The 27,033-nt window shown below is 43.0% G+C and overlaps 1 protein-coding gene across 2 annotated transcripts; it reads right to left on the reverse strand.

Annotated features, from left to right (window-relative positions):
* Positions 1–15,169: 15,169 nt before the first annotated feature.
* On the reverse strand, positions 15,170–19,703 carry LOC115102583 (ral GTPase-activating protein subunit beta-like). 2 transcript variants are annotated; one of them, XM_065005554.1, is made up of 4 exons: positions 17,668–19,703; positions 17,183–17,371; positions 16,493–16,646; positions 15,170–16,076 (listed from the first exon to the last, which is right to left on the reverse strand). In XM_065005554.1, the coding sequence occupies exons 3-4, from the start codon at positions 16,583–16,585 to the stop codon at positions 15,915–15,917; spliced, it is 255 nt and encodes an 84-aa protein (XP_064861626.1). In that variant the 5' UTR covers positions 16,586–16,646; positions 17,183–17,371; positions 17,668–19,703; the 3' UTR covers positions 15,170–15,914. Both variants share the same exon structure in this region; 1 of them encodes a protein (XP_064861626.1).
* Between the last annotated feature and the right edge of the window lie 7,330 nt (positions 19,704–27,033).

Below are 27,033 nucleotides of genomic sequence, written 5' to 3' on the forward strand. Positions count from 1 at the left end.
CTGTGATTCTAGTTTCATACAATTTTTGTTTGCCTTTTCAAATGAGGAACGCAACAGACAACTGATATGCCTCACTTTATATTTACAGTGGGGCAAAAAAGTATTTAGTCAGCCACCAATTGTGCAAGTTCTCCCACTTAAAAAGATGAGAGAGGCCTGTAATTTTCATCATAGGTACACTTCAACTATGACAGACAAAATGAGAAAAGAAAATCAGGAAATCACATTGTAGGATTTTTAATGAATTTATTTGCAAATTATGGTGGAAAATAAGTATTTGGTCACCTACAAACAAGCAAGATGTCTGGCTCTCACAGACCTGTAACTTCTTCTTTAAGAGGCTCCTCTGTCCTCCACTCGTTACCTGTATTAATGGCACCTGTTTGAACTTGTTATCAGTATAAAAGACACCTGTCCACAACCTCAAACAGTCACAAACAGTGAACTGAAAATGTCCACAGTGGTAACCTACTGAAATTGTCATTCTACTTGACATGAATAAAAAATATTCCTTACTGCTGAAATGATCATATCTATACCGAGGAAGGCATCCCATCAAGAGGAAGGCATCCCATTTAAATATTTGCTTGTACATCTGGCTCTTCAGTACATTACTCCTGCTCACTATAACGGACAGCCATGTTTGGTGTGTTAGCCTGAGGGTTACTGTTTGGTTGGGCGTGGGCCTCAGGACCTGCAGGAAGTGCTGTTGTTAGGGTTCACCTCCAAACCTGTGTTGGTTTCCACCAAGAGATTAGACAGAGGGATGTTCTCTAGAGAAAAACAAGGGGAAACACCTTCAACAGTGTCTCACTTTGGTTTCTCACTTTGGTTAGGCAGGTACTGCTAACGGAACAGTAAAAACAAATCATGGGTGGTCTTATGCAAAATCATATGAGGACAGAAACACAGACGCAGGTCAGAGGGTGAACGTGTTATAAAGTGGTGCTCCACCCAGACCACAAGCACCTTGGTCTCAGGCCCCAGGGGAGGAGCAGTCTTTCCTGTAGATGATATCTTGGTCTTCAACATATGACTCTGCTAGAGGAGAGAAGAGATCAGAGAGAGAGATGTCAATAGACCAGGCATAGAAGTGTCCAGAGATACCCTGAGATTTAATATTTTCCTCAAACAAATTCTTGAAGTTAAGTTTGAAATTCTTTGAACATGTTATATATTCAAACTCAAGTAACGTTAAAGGTGCAATCTGGGATTCAAACAACAACAATCCCAAACAGCTGAGTAATGGCGTTGGAGAAATGTAACCACTCTAAAATACATAGACAGCGATTGATACAAGGACTGATTCATACTTGAGATCAAAGTGATCTGAGAAATCTCAGCGCTGATGACAATACCAAAACAACCCTTTGTTAAATCAAATCTGTCTTCATGTAGGATTGTGAGTTAGTTACCCTTTGGGAAGCTGATAAGTTGTCTGAATAATTGGGGAAGAGCTCCAGTGTTAGGTTGGGTTGCTTCAGTAAACAAGGCAGGAGGTCTGCGTGTGTGTCCGCTTCCACTTTCGAGTCACTGTGCACCGAGGAATCCTCTGCAAATACAAAAAGAGCCATAAGCCATCCAGAGATGGGCAAAACTGTGTCTTCAAATAGTTTGCATTAAAGAGACATTACACTCAACACTAAGTTTGTCATATATTTTACATGTCAAAAGTGATCCATTGAGATAAGACCACATCCCAGGACATCTGTTCAGTAGCTTTAGTTATATGCAAATATCCGAAATGAATGGGAAAGACGTGGATTTATCTTGACATTAGACTACTTTCTAGGTCCGGAAACATCTGGAAAACTTAGATTTTGGAGAATGTCCTTTTAAGACAAAATAAAATGACAGTTTAATACAACCTACAGGTATATGTAAATGCTGACCTGAGGAGTCTGTCAGTGATTAAACTACAAAGGTAATCTCAGTCAGAGCATCGGCATTGTACAGCACCTTCTTTTCCCCGTTGAACACAGAACCACCTGGATCAGAAACCGTGGATTGATGGCAGCATTTACGTGAAACTGAAAGACATGACCGAATACAAACAGTGTAGCTATTCCCTCTGCAAGGCAATCAAACAAGCTAAGCGTCAGTATAGAGACAAAGTAGAATCTCAATTCAACGGCTCAGACACAAGAGGTATGTGGTAGGGTCTACAGTCAATCACGGATTACAAAAAGAAAACCAGCCCCGTCACGGACCAGGATGTCTTGCTCCCAGGCAGACTAAATAACTTTTTTTCCCGCTTTGAGGACAATACAGTGCCACTGACACGGCCTGCAACCAAAACATGCGGCCTCTCCTTCACTGCAGCTGAGGTGAGTAAAATATTTAAACGTGTTAACCCTCGCAAGGCTGCAGGCCCAGACGGCATCCCCAGCCGCGCCCTCAGAGCATGTGCAGACCAGCTGGCTGGTGTGTTTACGGACATATTCAATCAATCCCTATCCCAGCCACTTTAATAATGGGAATTGATGGGAAATGATGTAAAATATATCACTAGCCACTTTAAACAATGCTACCTAATATAATGTTTACACACCCTACATTATTAATCTCATATCATCTACTGCATCTTTATGTAATACATGTATCACTAGCCACTTTAACTATGCCACTGTTTGATTTGATTTGATCCGCCGGTGTCGCTGCCTCTTCTGTGGGGACAGAGCAAATATGGAAGTATTAACCGTTCACCTTGTCTGAGATATAGGCTCTGTTCCAACCCCATCTTAATACTTAGTATGATGCAATCTGCAGTGGGTCTGTAACGGTTATCTTGTGGTGAAGGAGAGTCGGACCAAAATGCAGCGTGTAGATTGCGATCCATGTTTAATAAACAAACGTAAAACACGAATCAATTATAAACACTACAAAACAAAGAACGTAACAAAAACCAAAACAGCCTATACTTGTGTAAACTAACACAGAGACAGGAACAAGGACACTAAGGACAATCACCCACGAAACACTCAAAGAATATGGCTGCCTAAATATGGTTCCCAATCAGAGACAACGATAAACACCTGCCTCTGATTGAGAACCACTTCAGACAGCCATAGACTTAACTAGAACACCCCACTAAGCTACAATCCCAATACATACTCACCACATACAAAACCCATGCCACACCCTGGCCTGACCAAATAAATGAAGATAAACACAAAATTCTTCGACCTGGGCTTGACAGGGTCGCCCTTTAAAAGTTGCAGTGTACTGCAGCACAGCTTGCATGGTGCCACAGAATTCTATGGCACGTTATTTAAGTGCTAGTTTAACCACCAGAGGGCATCTTTGAGAAGCATTTGATAGCCTTCAATAGTTAGTGGCTGTTCCAGAGAACCTTTCTTGTAAGAACATTGTATGTGGGACTGATTTTAAGACATTTTGCTTAATTCATTTGCTTAATATTATGGTGTTTCTATTACAAGAAATGAAAAACCCTCTGGGTTTCTGTTGGAATGGAACAGAAAATATGGCGCTGTACAATGTGGTCGGGAGTAGGCTACAGTACCAGACTATTTAACTAAAGAATACCTGTGACGTGCGGGCACACTTTTAACAGAACATTACTCAACACTAGTGAGACTCATGTCGCCTATGGTAGGCCTACAGTATATCGACAAATATGACGTGACTCTGCCAATAATTACATATAGAGGATTCTAAACTATAACCAAAAGCTGCCTCATGGGTCTCCCGGTGGCGAACGGCACGGGTATCGAACCTGCATCTGTAGAACGCAGTTTGCACTGCGCTGCACCACTCGGGAGCCGCCATCCACAAGGTATCAAAATACAGAGAGGTGTTGGTAAGGTATATTGTCCTGCTAACAGCCCATAATGGGCTATTATAATACTGTACATGGTGTCCAGGTCAGGATAACCAGAACATTTCTTTATTAAAGACTATCAGAAAGAATGTTGGTTCTAATTTATTTTGATCCAAAGCCATGAATGAGTGAGTCACTCAGCTTTATGTAGGTGCCGAGGCTATATGACTGTGCCATCAACTTGATAATGTATAACGATATTTTGGAGTTTTTTAATTATTTTTTTTAAACATAAGTGAGCGATTGTAATCTGAATAAAGTGCAAAATAATGCTGGTCCAATTGTGCACCGCCGTATGGGTCTCCTAATCACAGTCGGATGAGATACATAATAATAATAATACTTTTTGTTGTATTATTTTTTTGTCTTTTCTGGTGGATTAAACTAAAATTGCAACCAATCACAGCCAACCTGACTAAGAAATACTTTTGATGATAGAATTCTCCCCCTACCCTCCTTCTAGGCAATTCTATTGTCCAGCTACCTGCTAATAGCCATAATGGCACTGTACAACGTGACCATGTGTGTTTGAAAGAGTGTTTTCCAGTAAGCAACCATTTGTTTACCCTCATTAGACAACTTTGTTCCAATATTTCTGTAATTCAGTGATATTTATTCCCATAGTAATTAATTATGGCCTTATAACTAAATAAACATCTGCATTTTTAAAGAGTATTTTTATCATTATTGTATTAACGAAAGCATAAAGATGCAGATGAAGAAATACAGTACTATGCAGTATATGCTTTTTCAGTTGGATAATAAAGCATTTAAAGCATTTAAAGCATTTTGAAGATAAGCCACCTGCATTTGTTTATTAGGCTACTGACAAGTACACAGCCTACAATACATACTGTAGTAAACATGGGAAAGTGCCTAATTCCTTCCATAAGGGAGAGCAGGCCATGTCCAGACTTTCTCGGTGACCTCAAGTACCAATTAACTGTCAACTTCTTCGGGATCGTGTCCCGTCTACGGGACAGTTGTAAATCATGTAGCCCAATGTGTCATGGACGCTGATTTTAGCGTGGAATAAAATGTTGGTACATATAAGTGTCTTATATCTGCTGAAACCTTAAATTATTGTTAATCTAACTGCATTGTTCAATTTACTGTAGCTGTTACAGCGGGAAAAAAATGCCATGCTATTGTTTGAGGGAATCAACAAAACACTTGTTTCACCGTGACAGGCTTGATACATTCACATCTAAAGGTGAAATATTTACTTACATTCTGAAATCTTGCTCTGATTTGTCATCCTAAGGGTCCCAGTGTCATTTTGTTAGATAAAATCATTTTTCATACCCTAAAAAGGTCCATATAGCATGCACGATCGATTTTGTATTTCCACTCATTCAACTTGCAAAGAAAGAAATCTGTGAAAATCTACCGCTAAACATGAATTCAACCAGTCAAATTACGTTGGTATTTATTCCTCAGACACCCTAACAGTTATCCAGTCATTACTAAATCGTTCTGCATTCGTTATGTCCAATAAGAAGCCCATTTTAGAAAGGTATCTACGGAAGCCCATTTTAGAAAGTCAAATATCTATCCGTCGCACAATCGTTGAACTTACCTTGCGCGCCAGGAGGCAAGTTCCTTTTGGCCATTTATGCAAGAATATGGCGAAGTGCATTTGCATATCTGTGAGTTATGAAAACTAAGTGTTTTGCAAATGTTGAACTTACAACATGGCTACTAATACTGGAAAAGCTAAATCATGCAGATATTCTTGCACAACAGCTGTATGCATGGTAAGTGAAATCCGAGTCTTTATATTTATATTCTTTAATATTGTAAATCCGAAAGCCACAACATGTCAAAGTCAACATACAATACACATTGGGCACCCGACTGGCACAGTCGTCTAACACACTGCAGTACCTGGTTTGAATCCAGGCTGCATCACATCCGGCCCTGATTTTTGGGAGTCCCATAGGGAGGCGCACAATTGGACCAGCGTCGTCCAGGTTTGGCCGGGGTATGCATTATTGTAAATAAGAATTTGTACTGACTTGCCTAGTTCAATAAAGGTTCATTAAAAAATAATAATAATTGGTACAGCTGAAAGGGACTTGGGACCAGCAGCACAATCTTGTGTAGAGGGCGTGTTGTAAGATCAGTCATTGTAAATAATGTGTACATTTTATTTGACTGATTAGGCTTATCTTATGTTCAGCACAATGGACCAGCGTTGGTTTGGTCCGGGGTAGTCCTAAAGGTTCATTAAAAAATAATAATTGGTACAGCTGAAGGGACTTGGGACCAGCAGCACAATCTTGTAGAGGGCTCATTTTATTTGACTTATTTATTTATTTTTTACTTTGTGGTTGGGGTTTGGTCTCCTGTTAGTACATTTTATGTAGGTGATAGCATTTTTGTATGTTTTCTATAGTTTTGTTCTTGTGGAGGTCATTTGGAATGCTTTGAATTTAATATATTCATGTCTACATCCACTGATGCCCTCTTGTGGACACCATTTTTACATCACCTTTATTAGTTATATTTGCAGATGCAGATTCATTCACATTGACACAAACGTAAAATGTTTTCTTTCAAATGGTACCAAGAATATTGTTATGCAGCCTCTTGGAGGAGGGAACGTTCTTTCCTAAGCACTCCCAAGGTGCCTTCCCCCTGATTAATAATCCAAAGTCCTTTTGACATCCCCGGCTACTAAAGTATAATTGGCCTAATAAAATGGTAGATCAATTAAAATTAAAAGTGATTCCAACAATGTAATGGCTATGCTGAAAAACACATACCAATTTTCTTTGTTTTATTTTTATTTAACCTCACATTGATAGCTATATACTCTTCTCCTTTCAAAGTCCTCGATGGTCCTAGAACTTGCAATATTTAATATATTCCTTTTTCACACCTATTTTTAGTTTGAACATGCAGACTGGAAAGAACAGCGGGAACGTTGCAGCTCTCGGTGCTATTGGGGATCCCCCTTCCTCCTTTCCTTTTTCCACCATAATTTGCAAATAAATTCATTAAAAATCCTATGTGATTTTCTGGATTTTTTCTCTCATTTTGTCTGTCATAGTTGAAGTGTACCTATGATTTACATTTTTCGGGAATGTTGCCTGAAAAAACAATTGGGTAATGTTTATCTGTTCCGCTTTCAAACAGTCACATTTTTGTCGGCATTTGCCTTTTATATAGCCATTGCATAGCTGCAGCTGAGCTAGGGTTGGGTGATATTTGGGGAGAACTCTACCACGATATGCTTTCACGATATCCAATATAATTGTGTAATGGCTTGATAATTCCAAACTGTGCAATTTTTGTGCTTATTTACAGTCCGGGACCTTAAGAACAACAAATTTGTAAAGTATTGTATGAATTGGATTCGTTACATATACGAATTGCAAAAATGTTATGATAATAATAACTTTTGCAGGATGTAACAAACATATCATACAAAATGGATGACACAGTACATAATTGGATGAAGTAGTACACAAAAACAGGGACCCGTTTTTATCGTGAGCACAACTTTCAAAACTACTGGTTGAAATTATACTAACGTTCTGGAAGCATCACCGTAATTACAATGCATTCAGAAAGTATTCAGACCCTTCACTTTTTCCACATTTTATTACGTTATTCTAAAATAGATTAAATAAATGTTTGTCCTCATCTATCTACACACAATACCCCATAATGACAAAGTGAAAACAGGTTTTCAGAGTTTTTTGTAAATGTATAAAAAAACAGAAATACCTTGTTTACATAAGTATTCAGACACTTTGCTAGGTGACTCGAAATTGAGCTCAGGTGCATCCTGTTTCCATTGGTCATCCTTGAGATGTCTCTACAACTTGATTGGAGTCCACCTTTGGTAAATTCAATTGATTGAACATGATTTGGAAAGGCACACACCTGTCTATATAAGGTCCAGCAGTTGACAGCGCATGACAGAGCAAAACCAAGCCATGAGTTCGAAGGAATTGTCCGTAGAGCTCCGAGACGTGATTGTGTCTAGGCACAGATCTGGGGAAAAGTACCAAAAAATGTCTAAAGCATTGAAGGTCCCCAAGAACACAGTGGCCTCCATCATTCTTAAATGGAAGAAGTTTGGAACCACCAAGACTCTTCCTAGAGCTGGCCGCCCAGCCAAACTGAGAAATCGGTGGAAAAGGGCCTTGGTTAGGGAGGTGACCAAAAACCTGATGGTCACTCTGGCAGAGCTCCAGAGTTCCTCTGTGGAGATGGGAGAACCTTACAGAAGGACAACCATGTCTGCAGCACTCCACCAATCAGGCCTTTATGCTAGAGTGACCAGATGGAAGCCACTCATCAGTAAAAGGCACATGACAGCCCGCTTGGAGTTTGTAAAAAGCACCTAATGGACTCCGACCATGAGAAACAAGATTCTCTGGACTGATGAAAATGAGATTGAACTCTTTGGAGGAACTCGTCTGGAGGAAACCAGACACAGCTCATCACCTGGCCAATACCATCCCTATGGTGGTGGCTGCATCATGCTGTGGGATGTTATTCAGCGGCAGGGACTGGGAGACTAGTCAGGATCGAGGGAAAGATGAACGAAGCAAAATACAGATAGTTCCTTGATGAAAACCTGCTCCAGAGCACTCAGGACCTCAGACTGCGTTGAAGGTTCACCTTCCAACAGGACAGCAAGTCTAAGAACACAGCCAAGACAACGCAGGAGTGGCTTTGGAACAAGTCTGTGAATGACTTGAACCCTATCTAACATCTCTGGAGAGACCTGAAAATAGCTGTGCAGTGACGCTTCCCATCCAACCTGACAGAGTTTGAGAGGATCTGTAGAGAAGAATAGGAGAAACTCCCCAAATACAGGTGTGCCAAACTTGTAGCGTCATACCCAAGAAGACTCGAGGCTGTAATCGCTGCCAAAGGTGCTTCATCAAAGTAGAGATTAATTTTATTTTTAGTACATTTGCAACTATTTCTAAAAAACAGTTTTTGCTTTGTCATTATGGGTTATTTTGTGTAGATTGATTAGGGGGGAGACACAATTTAAGTCAGTTTAGAATAAGGTTGTAACATAACTGTAACGGTTTTCCTCCTCTTCTGAGAAGGAGTAGGAAAGATCGGACCAATGCGCAGCGTGGTAAGTGTCCATATTTTAATGAAATGTAACCGAACACAAAAGAACAAGAGAAATAAATGAAAACCGAAACAGTTCCGTATGGTAAAACACAGACACAGAAAACAACTACCCACAACCCATAGTGGTTCTCAATCAGAGACAACGATTGCCAGCTGCCTCAGATTGGGAACTATACCAGGCCAAACACATAGAAATAGAAAACATAGAACACAAAACATAGAATGCCCACCCCAACTCACACCCTGACCAAACTAAAATAGACATAAAAAGGAACTAAGGTCAGGACGTGACAGTACCCCCCCAAAGGTGAGGACCGCAAAACTTAAACCCATAGGGGAGGGTCTGGGTGGGCATCTGTCCGCGGTGGTGGCCCTGGCGCGGGACGTGGACCCCACTCCACCATAGTCTTGGCCCACTTCAGTGGAGCGGCGATCCTCGCCGCCGACCTGGGGACCCTTGCAGCTGGCCCCGAATAGACGGGAGACTCCGGCAGCGCCGGACAGGCGGCAGACCCCGGCAGCGCCGGACTGATGGGCGACTTGGGCAGCTCCTGACTGACGGGCGGCTCCTTACTGATGGGCAGCTCCAGACAGGAGGGCGGTTCTGGCAGTTGCGGACAGGAGGGCGGCTCTGGAAGCGCCGGACAGGCGGCAGAACCTGGAGGGAGGAGACGGAGAGACAGCCTGGTGAGTGGGGCTGCCACAGGACCCACCAGGCTGGGGAGTCCTACAGGAAGCCTGGTGCGTGGAGGAGGCACCGGATGGACCAGGCTGTGGGGGAGCACTGGAGCTCTGGTGCGCAGCCTTGGCACCACTCCTCGAGGCTGGATGACCACTTTAGCCCGGACCCTCCAGTGTGCAGGCACAGGTTGAACCGGGCTGTGGGTGAGCACTGGAGATCTGGTGCATACCACTCACACCTCTCCCTTAGGCTCAATGCCCACATTCGCCCGGCACGGTATCCCTCCTCGCACTGTTCTAGAGAATCCCAGGCGGGCTCCGGCACTCTTCCTGGAGTCGACCGACCACCTCTATCTCCTCCCAGGTTGTCTCATACTCCAGATAGCGCTGCTGACCTGTCCAGGAGTCCCTTTCACCACGCTGATTGGTCCTTTGGTGGTGGGTAGTTCTGTAAGGGTTTTCCTCCTCTTCTGAGGAGGAGTAGGAAAGATCGGACCAATGCGCAGCGTGGTAAGTTTCCATATTTTAATGAAATGTAACCGAACACTGAATACAAAAGAACAAGAGAAATAAATGAAAACAACGATTGCCACCTGCCTCTGATTGGGAACCTTACCAGGCCAAACACATAGAACACAAAACATAGAATGCCACCCCAACTCACGCCCTGACCAAACTAAAATAGAGACATAAAAAAAGGAACTAAGGTCAGGATGTGACAATAACAAAATGTGGAAAAAGTTAAGGAGTCTGAATATTTTCTGAATGCATTGTATATTTAGACTTCAATTTCAGCATATTGATACGGTCTAACTGGTAAAACTGCAATGTTTTCATTTGTAAAGTTCAAATAGAATATAGTCTTGCATATCACAATATTCGATTGAATTATATATCGTCCCAGCCCTAAACTTAGCAAGAGTAATTCAATGTTGACTCTGTTGTTGTGACAGTTTTATCTTGTAATGTTTTAATTTTCCTGTTGTCACGAATACCAACGAAGGTGGCTACCCTTCCTGTTCGGGTGGCGCTCGGTGGTCGTCGTCGCCGGTCTACTAGCTGCCACCGATCCCAATTTAATTTTAATTTGATTATGTCTAATTGTTTTCACCTGTTCCTTGTTGGGGTTTTGGGTTGGGTGTTATTTAAGTTTGTTTAGCCCGCTGGTGTTTGTGCGGGCTTGTGGTTATTTTACGTGAGTGGTGTTTGTGTACTTTTGGGTTTTCGCTGTCCGGTATTTTGGTAACAGTGGGTTTGGGTTTTTGCTGTCCGGTATTTTGGTAACAGTGGGTTTGGGTTTTCGCTGTCCGGTATTTTGGTAACAGTGGGTTTGGGTTTTCGCTGTCCGGTATCTTGGTAAGAGTGGGTTTGGGTTTTCGCTGTCCGGTATCTTGGTAACAGTGGGTTTGGGTGTTCGCTGTCCGGTATCTTGGTAACAGTGGGTTTGGGTTTTCGCTGTCCGGTATCTTGGTAACAGTGGGTTTGTCTGGTTTTAACAGTGGGTTTGTTTTCTGGTATCTTGGTAACAGTGGGTTTGGGTTTTCGCTGTCCGGTATCTTGGTAACAGTGAGATTGGGTTTTCGCTGTCCGGTATCTTGATAACAGTGGGTTTGGGTTTTCGCTGTCCGGTATCTTGGTAACAGTGGGTTTGGGTTTTCGCTGTCCGGTATCTTGGTAACAGTGGGTTTGGGTTTTCGCTGTCTGGTATCTTGGTAACAGTGGGTTTGGGTTTTCGCTGTCCGGTATCTTGGTAACAGTGGGTTTGGGTTTTCGCTGTCCGGTATCTTGGTAACAGTGGGTTTGGGTTTTCGCTGTCTGGTATCTTGGTAACAGTGGGTTTGGGTTTTCGCTGTCTGGTATCTTGGTAACAGTGGGTTTGGGTTTTCCCTGTCCGGTATCTTGGTAACAGTGGGTTTGGGTTTTCGCTGTCCGGTATCTTGGTAACAGTGGGTTTGGGTTTTCGCTGTCTGGTATCTTGGTAACAGTGGGTTTGGGTTTTCGCTGTCTGGTATCTTGGTAACAGTGGGTTTGGGTTTTCCTGTCCTGTATCTTGGTAACAGTGGGTTTGGGTTTTCGCTGTCCGGTATCTTGGTAACAGTGGGTTTGGGTTTTCGCTGTCCGGTATCTTGGTTTGGGTTTTCCCTGCCCTGTAACAGTGGGTTTGGGTTTTCACTGTCCGGTATCTTGGTAACAGTGGGTTTGGGTTTTCGCTGTCCGGTATCTTGGTAACAGTGGGTTTGGGTGTTCGCTGTCCGGTATCTTGGTAACAGTGGGTTTGGGTTTTCGCTGTCTGGTATCTTGGTAACAGTGGGTTTGGGTTTTCCCTGTCCTGTATCTTGGTAACAGTGGGTTTGGATTTCGCTGTCCGGTATCTTGGTAACAGTGGGTTTGGGTTTTCGCTGTCCTGTATCTTGGTAACAGTGGGTTTGGGTTTTCGCTGTCTGGTATCTTGGTAACAGTGGGTTTGGGTTTTGTTGCGCCTGTGTTTTGGGCTTCACCCATGTTTGTCCCTGTTACTGTGATTGAGGACATTAAAGCTTTTTTCCCTGTCTACCTTCTACTCTCTGCGTCTGACTCCACACCCATCACTATCCCGACGTTACACCTGTTATGGAGAATAAAAAGTTGGCTATAGTAAAACTCAAAACTTTGTCAGATATGTGCTGGCTAGCCAGCTAAAAAGCTAGCAACAGACTAAAACATTAGTTTAGTTGCCTGTCTTGTGAGATTGACATATCCTAAATGCATTTGTAAGCAGGTTTTTTGATGCAAAAAAAAGAAAAATAGAGAGCAGGTAACGTTGCTATTTGGACCAGACTGCTGAGATTTAATGCAGACTGACATTTGTTTGTTTATAGTTTTTCATGAGGAAAAGGACAAGTTTAATGTCGGACAACAACAATAGAATGTTCATGATTTAATGCATGCCGAAGACGGTAAGATGAGAGGCGATGTTTATACTGAGGGGTTGGGAGGACTTTTAAACATTACCGCATTCATGCCTAGGGCAGTTGGCAGAAATAGAAGTAGTGGCTTTTTTGACGGCAATACCTTTCAGATAGAAAGCTAAGGTTGGTGGGTTGGTGGTTTTTTGTATAAAAAAATTAAAAAACTACTATACATTGGCCATAAACTACATTTTCCTACCTTTAGTGTCTCCAAAGACAGGAAGCCGAAGTGAGAGAGGAAGATGAGTGCCGCCTGAAACTCCTGGGCAGGCAGAGGGGGCTGTAGTCGGTCAGTGGGTCCGGGAAGGACTTAGAACTCAGATGTCCTTGCTGTGATGCTCCAGGGAACACTCATATTCCATCTGCTGGCTCATAATGCTTCGCAGCCTAACATGCTGCATCTCCAGCTGAGAGGATGGAAAAGGTAAAGTATGTGTGAGCAGGGGCAACTGTAAGGATTCACACACAGTCATACACACCTCATGTTGTAGTGTTTGTACATATTAGTGTATGTACCCGCGACTGTACCCACCCTATAATCTTAAACAATGTAAGTAAACCAAGTTCTGCCATAACCATACCTGTAAACAAATTCAGAACTGCAATCAAGAATAGACCAATGTGGGCTTCCCGAGTGTTGCAGCGGTATAAGGCCCTGCATCGTAGAGCTTGAGGTGTCACTACAGACCCGGGTTCAATTCCAGGCTGTGAAACAACCGTCCGTGACCGGGAGTCCCATAGGGCTGCGCACAATTGGCCCAGCGTCGTCCAGGTTAGGGGAGGGGTTGGCCGTTTATTTTTACTTGACTCGTCACGCTCTAGCAAGTCCTTGTGACTTACGGTCGGTTGTCAGTTGAACGGTGTTTCCTCCAACACGTTGGCGTGGCTGGCTTCCGGGTAAAGCGGGCGAGTGTTAGGAAGCGCGTTTTGGCCGGTCATGTTTCGGAGGACGCATGACTCGACCTCTCCCGAGGCCGTTGGGGAGTTGCAGCGATTAGACAAGATTGTAATTGGATTGCAATTGGATATCACGAAAAAGGGGGTAAAATACATTTTTTACATTTTATTTACAAATGTTAGAGCCCAACCGATATGGGATTTTTGGGTCTGAAACCGATATTGATTTTTAGAGGTGGATTGAAAAACATGTATTTTTTTACACAAATTATACTCCAAATGATTAACAGATACTCTAAATTATGACTTTTTAACTAAATATTAAATTAATATTATTGAAGAACATTTAATTTGTGGTTTATATGAAGCAACTATATTCTCTATACGAAACTAAATACAAAATACTTGTTCAGTTTATCTTCTTAGGTACAACTTAAAATATTTGCATCTATAGCCGTGGATAAGAATGCAGAAGTGTTTGTGCTGAAGCACCACAAGCACACTAATAAACAAGAAGGGCTGAATAATTTAAACTTGGTCTCAAAGTAAATCTGAAACTGCACTGTTCACAACCTATGCAGTGAAATGCAGTAACATGCAGTTCATAATGTCACCACTAAATGGCAGCATTTGTATTGAGTAGATTCACTACAGTACATTACAACAAAGGTAATGGGTAGAATCACTTTATGACAACCTAGCAATGAGAGCTTGTTACGACAAGCACACGCTAGGTGCTCATTACAACAATATTTTCTTACTGAACCTATAATGTAAATTAAACTTTTATAGCCAATACATTTTGTATTGAATATCCTTCAACTGCAAATGGCACGCGCTGATGACTGAAAACATTAATGCAGGAATGCATGAAATGCAGCAAAATGCTTGCCGCACTGGTTTTAGCCACACACATTCTAATTTAGCTAGCTAGCTAACAATCTTATCTCATCATGAATGCAAGCATATGGCCTGAATGATAGATCTACACCAACTGTCTTCATTTTGCAGATTGCATATTTTGGAAAACAAACTAAATAAGCCCACTAACATAACAGGCCCAGGCAGTAACTATGTTAATCAGGATGAGTATTCACTTTGGCGCCAGTCCAGTGTTTGTACATTAGTAGCACAGATTGCTAGCTAGCTAGTCAAACTACCTTGCTGGCTAGATAGCCAGGTAACGCTAACTAAGTGAGAATGTGATGAGGTCAGGCCTGCTCGCTTGGTGAAGTGTACTTTAGATTTTTTACTTATTTAAAATACACTGTTGCCTACTTTCTCTCACGTTGTGACTTAGGGATGAATGATGTTCAATGAGCAGGTTGTAGAGCACCCTCTTCAGGGAACCATTTAACTTTTTTTTTTAATGTCCGCAAAGGAGCAGATGTATTGGTTCATTCTATGTTTATAAGATCAGTGCTTTATCAGTGGATTAAAGACCGATACAAATATTTCGGTGAAGGCTAATATTCGGCAGATAATATTGGTCAACTGGTTTATCGTTCGGGCTCTAATGTTAGTCTAATCAAATCCAGTATCTGAATGGCTAAAGTGAAACACAGTGCTAATCTCTCACCATTACCAATAACAGGGGAGGTTAGCATTTTATATCATACCCCCAAGACATGCTTTGATATAAAACAGCCCTCAGTAACCCTCAGTTAGATAGTGAGGAAGAAACGTAACAATGTGAGTATACTCCATGGAATCCAAATTTATTTATTTTTTAAATCTCAGCTACAAGTGAATGAGACAACTCTGGACAAAATGAATAACAAAGGAAACGTTTATCTCAATATGTAATGTACTGTAGGTTGCACGTGGTTTTTATAACAACTAACAGAAAGACAAGACACAGTATAGAAAAATAAAAACTATAAAATGAACAAAGACAAAGCTGCAATAAAAAGTTTGACAAAAAAACGAAAGAGACATGGAGGTGCCAGATCTGGTTGACCTTTGACCTGTCCGTCTCCGAAAGGATGGGACAACTCCTGCGTGGGTGATTATATTTCAGTATGCATGGCACACACACTTCATCCTGCCAGTTCATAGACGACACTTGATTCCACATCAATAAGAATGTACCATAGTAGCTGGTCTGTCTCCATAAGCGTGGGTAACATTATCATTTTACTCTCTTTATTCTCCACATCTAGGGTTTTGTCCAAAAGTCATTCACTTTAGAATAAGTTTACATTCAATTTGGACAGTGATAAGAGCTGCGTTCCAATATGCTAAACTACTTTGACCCTCCTGTCCCTGCATTCTTTCCTTTATGATCATGGATAGTAGAAAAAAACTGGATAGGTGAGAGAAATAAGATGAACATGTTATCAAGGTACTTTCATATCATTGGTCATGTAAGAGAGGATATGAGAAGACTAGGATAATCAAGAGTCTATTGGGGTCATGGTGGCGGTCAACATTGTCGCTCACACCTCCTTGTTGACTATGTCGTCCAGGTCTGGAATGCAGACGTCAGCTTTGACCAGGGGGATCTTGCCCACCTCCTCTGGGAAGGGCCTCTGCTTGACGTTGTAGCGGATTCCCACGTCATCCTTGGACACTGGGCTGCCCTCTGGGACAAACACCTGCTGTAGGAGAGGATGTTCAATTAGTATTTATTTATTATTATTATTATTATTATATAATACTGGGTATAACAGTTGTGTATTACTATAAGAGTAGAGTATGGAATCAGCAGAGATTTGAGAAATACTAGTTGGTGTAAACAGCTACCACAAAATAAAGCCTCAAACATTTGAAGATGCAAATAAATCGCTTGTTATTGTAGTTTGCTAGCCATTTCATTTCTAACATTTTCCTATTGGTAATAGGGAAAGCACCCCCTTACACAAATCATTTTGTATGGAAGCAAAGCTCTCATACCCTTTCCACACTACTGAGCTGAGCTAAGCAAAGCCTGCTAAATTGTACTATGACAATATCAGAGCCAGAACAGTAAGGTTCGGGTTATTAAGGTAGTGTGAAAGGTTATACTCTGTTATACCCTCACAGACAGACTAAGGTGGACCAGTGGGCCAACTAACTGGTCTCCCCCTCTGGTTGCCCGTGCTCCTCTGGGCTGGTGGAAGAGCTGCATGGTCCAGGTGTGTCGGCCAGGCACGCCCTCGGATCAGGAAAGCCACTGACGGGCCGGGGTTCTGCAGAGAGCAGAGAAGCGGTTACACCAGGGTTCCCAGTGCTTGAGATAAAATGGCTGCCTGACTAGCCATCTGCCATTGGGATGCCTACACACTTTCATAAGCCAGTGTCCTATTTGCATTTATGTCTCTGACTTATTTTGCGGTTCATTGTACCAGGTGAGTGTCATGATTGAGAAACTTAGCAAAACAAGCTTGATTTTGAGTTTTTTTTTAAAAGCAACACAAGCATCAACCAACAGACACGACAATACGACAAAAACAACAGCAACATGCAACTGACAATAGTTCATAAACCCAGTTGTTACATGTCAAAATCAATACAGTGCACTATGCTTGTAGTGAATGTGGTTATAGTATGTGGTTATAGTGCTTAGAGTGAATAAATTGTCCTGCACAGATGTGATCGCTATAAGAGGAATGTACAGTAGCTGCAGTCTATCCAAATAAAGTGAGTTTATCCAAATGAAGTGAAAGCCCAGGTCTTTAAAAAAAAGGGAGGTCTGGTTTTGTCAGTTCTGCTCAGTCCCACTCACTCTGCTCATTGCCCAACGGATGCTCCAGCATGGCCAGGATGACTGAGTTGTCCAGGACAAAGTAGCGGAGGTTTCTGGGTCCCGTGGCTTTGAGGCGGGCGTAGCGTATCGGGGGTATCCTCGTTCAGCAGGCTGCAGGTGGAGGCTGGGCCACTGGGGGAGGGGAAGGCCCCCAGGACCTGGATGATACTGGACAACAACAACAAAACCAACGAGAGAGATAGGAGGTTGGTTACAAAGTGGCTACCCAGACAGGAGCAATTAACAGTATTTATTTAGTTATTATTGGACATGTGCAATTTTGGGCAAAAATACAAGGGTCATGTTCATCAAGGTACACCGTGTTTTGAAACAGAAAACAAAAATATATTTGTTAATGGACAAGTCTGGGCAGATACACCCTGTATCAACCATTTTCCTTCATTGTTATGCCTAATGAACACAACCCAGGTGTTTAGTGCACTGTGCTGGTTTTAGAATCTCACCAGGAGAGGGTGGCCTCGGCTGCATCCTTAACCCTATTGGAGGCCGGGATGTGCTCCTTCCCTCCCTTGTGCCTCACCTCCTGCTCTTGTTTAGACTTGCTGCCTGAGATACCCATCTCTACGATCTACAACACCTCCACCTGACAGAGAGAGAGACACAGGTCAAATACAGGAAAAACTCCACACATGGTCAATACCTCAGACATGGTCCTACAACAAACATATTGGTCATACATGGTTAATAAACAAATAGACAAATATAGTGAGGTCCAAAGGTATTTGGACAGTGACATGTTTTGTTGTTTTGGCTCTGTATTCCAGTACTTTGTGATTTCATCCAAATCGGGTGAACCGTTGAAAAAAATACTGTTGGATGCAGTTGCAGTTTGTTTTGGTTGTGTTTTTAAGATTATTTTGCCCAATAGAAATGTAAATAATGTAGTGTGTTATTTTGAAGTCACGTTTATTGTAATTAGAATGTGTTTCTAAACACTGCGTCATTAACGTGGATTCAACCACATTTATGGATAATCATGAATTAATTAATCATGAAGAGTGTGAAAGAGAAATGCTAACCTCCCCTGTTATTGTAATGGTGAGAGGTTAGCATGTCTTGGGGGTATGATATAAAATGCTAACCTCCCCTGTTATTGGTAATGGTGAGAGGTTGGCATGTCTTGGGGGTATGATATAAAATTCTAACCTCCCCCGTTTTTGGTAATGGTGAGAGGTTAGCATGTCTCGGGGGTATGATATAAAATGCTAACCTCCCCTGTTATTGGTAATGGTGAGAGGTTAGCATGTCTCGGGGGTATGATATAAAATGCTAACCTCCCCTGTTATTGGTAATGGTGAGAGGTTAGCATGTCTCGGGGGTATGATATAAAATGCTAACCTCCCCTGTTATTGGTAATGGTGAGAGGTTAGCATGTCTTGGGGGTATGATATAAAATGCTAACCTCCCCTGTTATTGGTAATGGTGAGAGGTTAGCATGTCTTGGGGGTATGATATAAAATTCTAACCTCTGTTATTGGTAGGTTCCTGAGAAACAGCCACGAACTGTCATGTTTCACTGCCCATCAGTGGTGATTTTAGCATGTAAATCATGTGGGGCAAACTCCCCATTTTTTTTAGATACATGCCAGCAAAGCCATTACACAACACAACACTAAACAATACATTAATCGCACTATAAATCAAATGTCTTCATATAGCCCTTCTTACATCAGCTGATATCTCAAAGTGCCATACAGAAACCCAGCCTAAAACCCCAAACAGCAAGCAATGCAGGTGTAGAAGCATGGTGGCTAGGAAAAACTCCCTAGAAAGGCCAGAACCTAGGAAGAAACCTAGAGAGGAACCAGGCTATGAGGGGTGGTCAGTCTGGCTGTGCCGGGTGGAGATTATAACAGAACATGGCCAAGATGTTCAAATGTTCATAGATGACCAGCGGGGTCAAATAATAATAATCACAGAGGTTGTCGAGGGTGCAACAGGACAGCACCTCAGGAGTAAATGTCAGTTGGCTTTTCATAGCTGATCATTGAGAGTATCTCTATCCCTCCTGCTGTCTCTAGAGAGTTGAAAACAGCAGGTCTGGGACGGGTAGCATGTCCGGAGAACAGGTCAGGGTCCCACAGCCAGAGCCAGAGGCAGAACAGTTGAAACTGGAGCAGCAGCACGGCCAGGTGGACTGGGGACAGCAAGGAGTCATCAGGCCAGGTAGTCCTGATGCATGGCCCTAGGGCGCAGGTCTCCCGAGAGAAAGAGAATTAGAGAGCATACTTAAATTCACACAGGACACCGGATAAGACAGGAGAAATACTCCAGATATAACAGACTGACCCTAGCCCCCCGACACATAAACTACTGCAGCATAAATACTGGAGGCTGAGACAGGAGGGGTAGAGAGACACTGTGGCCCCGTCTGACGATACCCACGGAAAGGGCAAATCAGGCAGGATAAAACCCCACCCACTTTGCCAAAGCACAGCCCCCACACCACTAGAGGGATATCTTCAACCACCAATGTACCATCCTGAGGCAAGGCCGAGTAAAACCCGCAAAGGTCTCCGCCACAGCACAACCCAAGGGGAGGCCAACCCAGACAGGAAGATCATGTCAGTGACTCAACCCACTCAAGTGACGCACCCCTCCTAGTGTGGGAGAAAGATGTACATATAGGGAGAAACATAATACTGTACCACAAGAGAAAGATACACTTAGAGTGCATTTGCCATTCTGGTAAAAATGCATTGTCTATTGTATAGGACAGGAAACCAAAGTAAGGCCATGAGAGCATAGGACAGCTGGACATACCAAGGTCATAGGAACATACAAAGGAGGGGGTCAGCCAAATGACCAACGGATGGACTATAGACATAGGGCATATATTTTTAGGACATGAAGAGAAGAGACACATAGTCTACTAGTCCTAATAAGGACAGACATACCAAAGACCACACCAAACTGAACATAAGGGGCCCATAGGATAAGATGGGCATGTATTATTTTTGGGACATGAAGAGGTCCTGTGACCATTATAACTTGACTGAAAGCATATATGGGCGTTATTGGGCGTGAACAAGCAGGATGCACCGATTGGGATATAATGGTGGCAGATGGACTGAGGGAAATAACTTAATTTTCATGCGGGATGGACACATATTTTGTATGTATATAAATCAGAGCCAGTGCTCTGGAAAAGTGTGTGTTCCGCGGACCATCTAGGCTTCTGATATGTTTGTATTAAAAGCCTATATTGAATTCACAAGTTCTTGTAAGTGTTATATTTTTTAACGATCCTCCACAACACTAGTGACGGCATGGAAGTGCACCAGTAAGCCAGTGACTCAGCCCCTGTAATAGGGTTAGAGGCAGAGAATCCCAGTGGAGAGAGGGGAACTGGCCCGGCAGAGACAGCAAGGGCGGTTCGTTGCTCCAGTGCCTTTCCGTTCGCCAGACTACACTCAATCATATGACCTACTGAAGAGATCACTCTTCAATAAAGACTTAAAGGTTGAGACTGAGTCTGCATCTCTCACATGGGTAGGCAGACCATTCCATAAAAATGGAGCTCTATAGGAGAAAGCCCTGCCTCCAGCTGTTTGCTTAGAAATGGTAGGGGCAGTTAGGAGGCCTGCGTCTCGTGACCGTAGCGTACGTGTAGGTATGTACGGCAGGACCAAATCGGAAAGATGGGTAGGAGCAAGCCCATGTAATGCTTTGTAGGTTATCAGTAAAACCTTAATCAGCCCTTGCCTTAACAGGAAGCCACTTTAGAGAGGCTAGCACTGGAGTAATATGATACATTTTTTTCGTTCTAGTCAAGATTCTAGCAGCCGTGTTTATCACTAACTGAAGTTTATTTAGTGCCTTATCCAGCTCGAAGGTAGAGCATTGCAGTAGTCTAACCTAGAAGTGACAAAAAAAAAAAAGTTGTACAGGAAGTGTCTGATTTTTGCAATGTTACGTAGATGGAAAAAAGCTGTCCTTGAAACAGTCTTGATATATTCATCAAAAGAGAGCTCAGGGTCCAGTGTAATGCCGAGGTCCTTCAGTTTTATTTGAGACGACTGTAAAACCATCAAAATTAATTGTCAGATTCAGCAGAAGATCTCTTTGTTTCTTGGGACCTAGAACAAGCATCTCTGTTTGATCAGAGTTTAAAAGTAGAACATTTGCAGCCATCCACTTCCTTATGTCTGAAACACAGGCTTTCAGCAATGGCAACCTTGGGGCTTCACCATGTTTCATAGAAATGTAGAGATTTGTGTCTTCCGCATTGCATTGAAAGTTAACATTCTGTTTCCGAATGACATCACTGAGGTGTGAAAACAATTGTGGTATCTAAAACGGAACCTTGAGGAACACCGAAATGTCCAGTTGACAAACCATCCACAGAGACAAACTGATATCTTTCAGAGAGATAAGATCTAAACCAGGCCAGAATTTGTCCGTGTAGACCAATTTGGGTTTCCAATCTCTCCAAAAGAATGTGGTGATCGATGGTATCAAAAGCGGCACTAAGGTCTAGGAACACGATGACGGATGCACAGCCTCGGTCTGACGCCATTTAAAGGCCAAGCACAGGAAGCAGCTCTTTCAGTACTTTAGTTGGAATAGGGTCCAGTATGCAGCTTGAAGGTTTAGAGGCCATGATTATTTTCATCATTGTGTCAAGAGATATAGTACTAAAACACTTGAGTGTCTCTCTTGATCCTAGGTCCTGGCAGAGTTGTGCAGACTCAGGAGAACTGAGCTTTGGAGGAATACGCAGAATTAAAGAGGAGTCTGTAATTAGCTTTCTAATGATCATGATCTTTTCATCAAAGAAGTTCATGAATTTATCACTGCTGAAGTGAAAGACATCCTGTCTTGGGGAATGCTGATTTTTTAGTTAGCTTTGCAACAGTCTCTTCAATACTACACGATACTGTTTGGTGTGCCGCCATTTCTGTTCCAATTTTCTGGAAGCTTGCTTCAGAGCTCGGATATTGTCTGTATACCAGGGAGCTAGTTTCTTATGACAAATGTTTTTTGTTTTTAGGGGTGAGACTGCATCTAGGGTATTGCGCAAGGTTACATTTAGTTCCTCAGTTAGGTTGTTAAATTATTTTTGTACTCTGACTTCCTTGGGTAGGCGGCTGGAGTCTGGAATGGCATCTAGGAATCTTTGGGTTGTCCGAGAATTTATAGCACGATGATCCTTGGTTGGGGTCTGAGCAGATTATTTGTTGCGATTGCAAACATAATAAAATGGTGGTCCGATAGTCCAGGATTATGAGGGAAAAACATTAAGATCCACAACATTTATTCCACGGGACAAAACTAGGTCCAGAGTATGACTGGCAGAGTAGGTCCGGAGACATGTTGGACAAAACCCACTGAGTCAATGGCTCTGAAACTTTTCCACATCAATATTAAAGTCACCAAAAATGTGAATATTATCTGCCATGACTATAAGGTCCGATAGGAATTCAGGGAACTCAGTGAGGAACGCTGTATATGGCACAGGAGGCCTGTAAACAGTAGCTCAAAAAGTGATTAAGTAGGCTGCATAGATTTCCTGACTAGAAGCTCAAAAGATGAAAACATTGTTTTTTTGTAAATTGAAATTTGCTATTATAAATGTTAGCAGCACCTCCGTCTTGGCGGGATGTGCAGGAAGAAATGGCAGGAGTTTTACGGGCACCCAATCAATTGTTTTTTTTTCTCGCATTATTTGTAACTTATTAAGTACATAATGTTTCTGCAACCGTATCTTATGGCAAAAAAATAGCTTCTGGATATCAGGACCGCGATCCCTCACCTCAGATTAGACTACGATTTTTTCTTCAACAAACAAGACGCAGGCCTCCCGGGGTGGCGCAGTGGTTAAGGGCGCTGTACTGCAGCGCCAGCTGTGCCATCAGAGACTCTGGGTTCGCTCCCAGGCTCTGTCGTAACCGGCCGCGCCCGGGAGGTCCATGGGGCGACGCACAATTGGCCTAGCGTCTTCCGGGTTAGGGAGGGCTTGGTCGGTAGGGATGTCCTTGTCTCATCGCGCACCAGCGACTCTTGTGGCGGGCCGGGCCGGCTAACCAAGGTTGCCAGGTGCACGGTGTTTCCTCCGACACATTGGTGCGGCTGGCTTCCGGGTTGGATGCGCGCTGTGTTAAGAAGCAGTGCGGCTAGGTTGGGTTGTGTATCGGAGGACGCATGACTTTCAACCTTCGTCTCTCCCGAGCCTGTACGGGAGTTGTAGCGATGAGACAAGATAGTAGCTACTACAACAATTAGTTACCACGAAATTGGGGAGAAAAAGGGGTAAAAAAAAAAAAAAAAAAAACAAGACGCAAAAGACATTCTCCAAACACCCCGTTATTTGCAAGAGGAAGCGACGCAGATACAGAGGACAAATAACCGGATGCCTGGTCAGGACCCGGTAAAGGCGAGTGGGAATGCTGCCGTTACTGTCAAAACTACTCGCCAACGTGCAATCATTGGACAATAAACTAGACGAGGTATGATCGCGAATATCCTACCAACGGGACATCAAAAACTGTAATATCCTATGTTTCACAGAATCGTGGCTGAATGACGACATGGATATTCAGCTAGCGGGATATATGCTGCGCCGGCAAGATAGAACAGCACACTCCGGTAAAACGAAGGGGGGCGGTCTGTGCATATTTGTAAACAACAGCTGGTGCACATAAGGAAGTCTCTAGATTTTTCTCGCCTGAAGTAGAGTATATTGTGATAAATTTCAGACCACACTACTTGCCGAGAGAGTTTTCAGCTATACTTTTCGTGGCTGTTTATTTACCACCACAGACAGATGCTGGCACTAAGACCGCACTCAGTCAGCTGTATAAGGAAATAAGCAAACAGGAAACCACTCACCCAGAGGCGGCGCTCCTAGTGGCCGGAGACTTTAATGCAGGGATACCTAAATCAGTTCTACATAAAATCAAATCAAATCGTATTGTCACATACACATGGTTAGCAGATGTTAATGCGAGTGTAGCGAAATGCTTGTGCTTCTAGTTCCGACAATGCAGTGATAACCAACAAGTAATCTAACTAACAATTCCAAAACTACTCTCTTATACACAGTGTAAGGGGATAAAGAATATGTACATAAGGATATATGAATGAGTGATGGTACAGAGCAGCATACAGTAGATGGTATCGAGTACAGTATATACATATGAGATGAGTATGTAGACAAAGTAAAAAAAGTGGCATAGTTAAAGTGGCTAGTGATACATGTATTACATAAGGATGCAGTCGATGATGTAGAGTACAGTATATACGTATGCGTATGAGATGAATAATGTAGGGTAAGTAACATTATATAAGGTAGCATTGTTTAAAGTGGCTAGTGATATATTTACATCATTTCCCATCAATTCCCATTATTAAAGTGGCTGGAGTTGGGTCAGTGTCAATAATTTATACCAACATGTTAAATGAGCAACCAGAGGGAAACAAATTCTAGATCACCTGTACTCCACACACAGAGACCCGTACAAAGCACTCCCTCGCCCTCCATTTGGTAAATCCGACCACAGCTCTATCCTCCTAATTCCTGCTTACAAGCAAAAATGAAAGCAGGAAGCAACAGTGACTCGGTCTATAAAAAGTGGTCAGATGAAGCAGATGCTAAACTACAGGACCGTTTTGCTATCACAAGCTGGAACATGTTCCGGGATTCTTCCAATGGCATTGAGGAGTACACCACATCAGTCACTGGCTTTATCAATAAGTGCATCGAGGACGTCGTCCCCACAGTGACTGTATGCACATACCCCAACCAGAAGCCACAGATTTCTTGCAACATTTGCACTGAGCTAAAGGGTAGAGCTGCCGCTTTCAAGGTGCGGGACTCTAACCTGGAAGCTTACAAGAAATCCTGCTATGCCCTGCGACGAACCATCAAACAGGCAAAGCGTCAATACAGGGCTAAGATTGAATCATACTACACAGGCTCCGACGATCGTCTTATGTGGTAGGGCTTGCAAACTATTACAGAGGACAAAGGGAAGCACAGCCGCGAGCTGCCCAGTGACACGAGCCGACCAGACGAGCTAAATTACTTCTATGCTCGCTTCGAGGCAAGCAACACTGAGGCATGCATGAGAGCATCAGCTGTTCCGTACGACTGTGTGATCGTGCTCTCCTCAGCCGACGTAATTAAGACCTTAAAACAGGTCAACATTCACAAGGCTGCGGGGCCAGACGGATTACCAAGACGTGTGCTCCGGGAATGTGCTGACCAACTGGCAGGTGTCTTCACTAACATTTTCAACATGTCCCTGTAATACCAACATGTTTCAAGCAGACCACCATAGTCCCTGTGCCCAAGAAAGCAAAGGCAACCTGCCTAAATGACTACAGACCCATAGCACTCACGTCCGTAGCCATGAAGTGCTTTGAAAGGTTGGTAATGGCTCACATCAACACCATTATCCCAGAAACCCTAGACCAACTCCAATTTGCATACCACCCAAACAGATCCACAGATGATGCAATCTCTATTGCACTGCCTTTTCCAAACATGGACGAAAGGAACACTTGTGTGAGAATGCTATTAATTTACTACAGCTCAGCGTTCAACACCATAGTACCCTCACAGCTCATCAATAAGCTAAGGACCCTGGGACTAAACACCTCCCTCTGCAACTGGATCCTGGACTTCCTGACGGGCTGCCCCCATGTGGTGAGGTTAGTTAGCAACACATCTGCCGCGATGATCCTCAACACTGGAGCTCCCCAGGGGTGCGTGCTCAGTCCCCCCCCTGTACTCCATTAAGTTTTCTGATGACACAACAGTGGTAGCACTGATCACCGACAACGACGAGACAGCCTATAGGGAGGAAGTCAGAGACCTGGCCGGGTGGTGCCAGAATAACAACCTATCTCTCAACGTAACCAAGACTAAGGAGATTATTGTGAACTACAGTAAAAGGAGGACCGGGCACACCCCCATTCTCATCGACGGGGCTGTAGTGGAGCAGGTTGAGAGCTTCAAGCTACCTGCCATCCAGGACCTCTACACCAGGCGGTGTCAGAGGAAGGCCCTATAAAGGAAGGCCCTATAAATTGTCAAAGACCTCAGCCACCCCAGTCAAAGACGGTTCTCTATGCTACCGCATGGTAAGGGGTACCGGAGTGCGAAGTCTAGGACAAAAAGGCTTCTCAACAGTTTTTACCCCCAAGCCATAAGACTCCTGAACAGGTTCTCAAATGGCTACCTGGACTATTTGCATTGTGTGCCCCCCAACCCCTCTTTTTACACTGCTGCTACTCTGTTTATCATATATGCATAGTCACTTTAACTATACATTCATGTACATACTACCTCAATTGGGCCAACCAACAAGTGCTCCCGCACATTGGCTAACTGGGCTATCTGCATTGTGCCCACCCGCCACCCGCCAACCCCTATTTTACGCTACTGCTACTCTCTGTTTATCATATTTGCATAGTCACTTTAACCATAACTACATGTACATACTACCTCAATCAGCCTGACTAACCGTTGTCTGTATTTAGCCTCGCTACTTTTATAGCCTCACTACTGTATATAACCTATATTTTTACTGTTGTTTCATTTCTTTACCTACCTATTGTTTACCTAATACCTTTTTTGCACTATTGGTTAGAGGCTGTAAGTAAACATTTCACTGTAATGTCTAAACCTGTTGTATTCAGCGCACGTGATTTGATATGGTTACTAGTTTAACCAGGAGGTGAGGCCTCATTTAACACAGTAAATTCTTCAGGCTTAAGCCATGTTTCAGTCAGGCCAATCATATCAGGATTACGATCAGTGATTAGTTCATTGACTATAACTGCCTTGGAAGATTCCTCTCATA

This window comes from Oncorhynchus nerka, linkage group LG20 (assembly GCF_034236695.1).
Source record: "Oncorhynchus nerka isolate Pitt River linkage group LG20, Oner_Uvic_2.0, whole genome shotgun sequence".
NCBI lineage: Eukaryota > Metazoa > Chordata > Actinopteri > Salmoniformes > Salmonidae > Oncorhynchus > Oncorhynchus nerka.

Excerpts from the sequence above, each read along its gene's own strand:
- LOC115102583 (XM_065005554.1), bottom strand. The coding sequence starts at position 16,585 with ATGCAGCTCTTCCACCAGCCCAGAGGAGCACGGGCAACCAGAGGGGGA. Across the intron at positions 16,077-16,492 it reads ACCTTAGTCTGTCTGTGAGG|CAGGTGTTTGTCCCAGAGGG; the intron begins GTATAACAGAGT and ends CCTCTCCTACAG.